Here is a 3,776-nt window from a genome sequence, read left to right as displayed (position 1 = left end):
TCCTGTGTACAAAACCACCAATGTAAAATACCTGGTTATATTCAACACATATGTTCTAAACAAAGAAAGATGGACTGGCTGAAGAGCTGTTTATAACATCATCATCTTTGTAACATTGATACAAAACCTTAGATATTTAAAAGCATCCTTGTTATTTTTGTCCTATCACTTCTAAAAGTTCAGGAACACTTTCTGACAATACCTGTAAGCATGTGCTAAAGTCTTATTTAGGTCAGTCAAGGTTATCTATTTTCTTAATTTTAATCATATGCTTAATCATTATCCTGCAGAAAAATATGTCAAAGCATGTGTTATAATATTTGTCAATTGGAAAAACTTACCTAGTTTTGTCTTGCTTTTCTTCCCACCACCTGTTTGCTCTAAAATGACTTAGCTGCATCTTGTCTTTTCCTATGTGAAAATTCTTTTCATGGGTAGGTTTAACTCAGCAGTAGAAGGGTTTACTGAGGTGATGATAACTCAGCAATCGTAAGAATTCAGCAGAAGGCTGCAGTTTTGCAGGATAGAGCTTATACCTCACTGATTATGTTATTGATCCCTGCTTTTCTTTTTGCTTAAAAAAAAAGGGATGGGGGATCAGGAGTGGTACCTGTACTATACTGGTGCTATGCTTTTGTTTCAATAAGCTAGTAAGGGACAGAAACTCCACATTTAAATGTAGATACCACTTGCCTGGAAGGCTGCTAGTTTCCTCAAATAAGAGGGCTAAAATTATGCTTTAAGCCCCAGATTTATCAAAGCATGTGTACCATTAATTAATAAAAATCATAATCTAGTTGAATATTGAGAACTTACCTTAGTTTGGATCATGCCAAAACGCTGACCTCTCAAATCTCTCACTATCTGTTTGATGTTGAACTATCAGAAAAGAACAGGTTTTATTTTGTTGACATGCAAGTTGTAAAGAAAGACTTAAATATATTCAGATGGGAAAGTTGTGACTCAGTTATTTTATAAATAATAACATATTTTTAGTCATTATCTGCATCGTTTAAAAGAACAAAAGCTGGGTTAATTCCATGTTGTTAGGATGGACAATACCAGGAATTACTCTGGTCTAAGACACTCCCACATGTTGTTGATATCATACCAGTTTGTAGTACTTAATGATGATCTGTTTGATACTTACACGTAAATCTTTTTCTATGTAGCTGAGCAGAACTTCAACACACAGCAAAACCCCACTTCGTCCAATGCCAGTGCTGCAGTGAGCAACAATAGGTCCTGTACTGTGAGCTTTTCTCATGTAAAAAATAAATTTTACAAGCTGCTCAGCTAGTTTGGGAGTATTGTGGTCTGGCCAAGTGGTAAACTGCAAATGCTTTACAATGCGCTTCTCTTCTGTCTGGAGGAGGAAGACCAGAAATGTTAGAAACCATCAGTCCTGAGACAGATTTTCAAAGAATTCCACTGACAAATTTTCCTTCAACCTCGTTCTCAGTCAAATGTTTGTCTATCCTACAATTCTTCAACTTTCCATACTTGACCGTATTAAGGCTTCTTATAAATTTTCTGAAACACACTCAGAAGACACAGGCCTAGGAAATGTACTTCATATAATTTTGATGAGACACCGAAGTTATTCTGTTGACCCAAAATGATGTAGTTATCTTCTTCATTGGTTAGAATGGAAAAATAAAAATATTTTTAAAATTAGAGCATCCCACTACTGTTTACTAAAATTGTTTTTTGTAGCTGATCTAAGCCATAGTAACAGAAGAGTAACAATATGGTAGCCACAACAGTAAGATTGTAAGTGCTATTGTGGCTAATCAGATATAAAAGAACAATTTGTGATTGGGTACCCAAACATACAAGCCAAATCAACCATAATAATGGTTGTAAGAACAATCATAATGTAGATAAAATATAGAGTATTATTCATTGAATGGTCCTGGGACAGTATTTCTTGTTGCCAGCTTGCCAAAACATGGTAAGCTGAATGACAAGGAACGACCTGGATTTCTACTATCAGAAGAAATGCGTGTCTGGACTTACGCTGAAGTAAATCTGTGGCTTTTTGTAGTACTTGATACAGGTCCAAGTCACACACAGCAAACAGAACAACTTCATTGAAACAATCACATATAATGGCTTATCTTCCCATCTTTAGTAATCTATTATGAAGGCTCAGATTGAATAATTAACTATGCTTCAAACTCAGTTACATAAGGTGAATTGTGTTTTCTTCATACAGAGACATTACTTTCTTGATGGAAGAAAGCACCAGGTTATTCTGGTATAAGTCTTTATTCCATTAAATAACAACCTGCAGAAACATTTGTAGCCTTACTTAATATTTAGAGACATTACTTTCTTGATGGAAGAAAACACCAGGTTATGCTGGTATAAGTCTTTATTCCATTAATTAACATCCTGCAGAAACATCTGTAGCCTTACTTAATATTATAGCTTTACTTATATTTACTTATAGCTTTACTTAATATTGAGGCAAGAGTGATGGACTTATATTTGCCCCAATTTTCATTTTCTTACACCTGAGTTCTACATTTGTTAGGTTTCTAAAAATTTGCTGCTAGATTTCTAGTTTCATTTACATTAATGTCTTTTCATGAATGAAAGACATATCATTTGTCCTAAAATCTAGGATGAAAATCACCTTCTCTTTCCTTCCAGCCACCATTACAGAATATGAATTCACTATGGCAGATCTCACTGATTTAATTTTATGAGAACAGTAAGCAAGTCTGCAAAACACTGAACACACCAGCTTTGTGACTATTAAAGGACTAACTTTTGGACATTCTTGTCCAAATGTATGTAATGTTGGATCCATTGCTTGTGCAATGGGCAAAGAAGCAGCATCTCACTAACCCTAATTTCATGCCTGTTATTCAGATTTTTACATTCCTAAAAAATAATGAGCAAATGTTATGGAAGAAGCAAACAATAATATTATTGAGTATTTACTCATGTAAAGTACCTAATCGATTTCAACATATATGAATGTATTAAGTCTACTCAACTTACCTGCTTGTTGATCACTTCTATTGTTCTAATTATGAAATATTCCAGAACCTGGTAGCTGTCTAGCCTGAGCTGGAATTCAGCCAGGTCTATAGAGTCATGAGGAGGTTCAGGCCAGTATCGATGACATTTGATGTGCCCTAGCTCCACTTCTTTTGTCATCATGGCAATCACATCTGATTCACTCTCCCAGACCATTTGCCAGAAATCAGCCATGGTTGATGACAGAGGCCCTTGGGTTATAATATAGAAATGTTCCTCTTCTCCAACTTTCATTCTAATGTAACTTGCGTTAATGTAGCCATTCTTTTCTCCCAGAGGGACCCGTGTCTTATCATCTGTACAGAAAGAGAAAGTTGCTATTTAAGATGTAGACCTGAAACAGAGTTCTATACTTGGCATCTCCAGCACTTGGAAGATGAGGAACTTCAGCCCATAGCAGCAAAGTATGCCTCTGGATTTTGGAACACATTTGGCTAGCAGCACTGATATTAATCACTGCTAATAGGAATTCACACAGATAGATTGTATGGTTCACTGCAGCTTTATTCCTCTTAAGATGCTTGCATAATATTCATAAGGTAGTCAGCATGGATTTACTAGGGGCAAGTCCTGCCTGACCAACCTAGTGGCCTTCTACAACAAAGTGATTGCATCAGTCAGCAAGGGAAGACTTACAGATGTCGTCTATCTGATCTTCCAGTCAGCAAGGGAAGACTTACAGATGTCATCTATCTGATCTTCTGCAAGGCCTTTGACATGGTCCC

General features: G+C 36.0%; 1 protein-coding gene across 1 annotated transcript; it reads right to left on the bottom strand.

The window, feature by feature from the left end:
- Positions 1–816: 816 nt before the first annotated feature.
- Positions 817–3,347, bottom strand: PTPN20B (protein tyrosine phosphatase, non-receptor type 20B; the record flags this gene model as incomplete). Its single annotated transcript, XM_008942156.1, has 3 exons — positions 817–879; positions 1,151–1,366; positions 3,013–3,347. Coding segments are annotated over 3 exons (614 nt in total), but the record flags the coding sequence as incomplete, so codon positions are not given.
- Between the last annotated feature and the right edge of the window lie 429 nt (positions 3,348–3,776).

This window comes from Merops nubicus, unplaced genomic scaffold (genome assembly GCF_000691845.1).
Source record: "Merops nubicus isolate BGI_N331 unplaced genomic scaffold, ASM69184v1 scaffold7186, whole genome shotgun sequence".
Lineage (NCBI taxonomy): Eukaryota > Metazoa > Chordata > Aves > Coraciiformes > Meropidae > Merops > Merops nubicus.
Note: the sequence above shows the minus strand (reverse complement) of the source record. Positions and strands in the feature narration are given on the sequence as shown.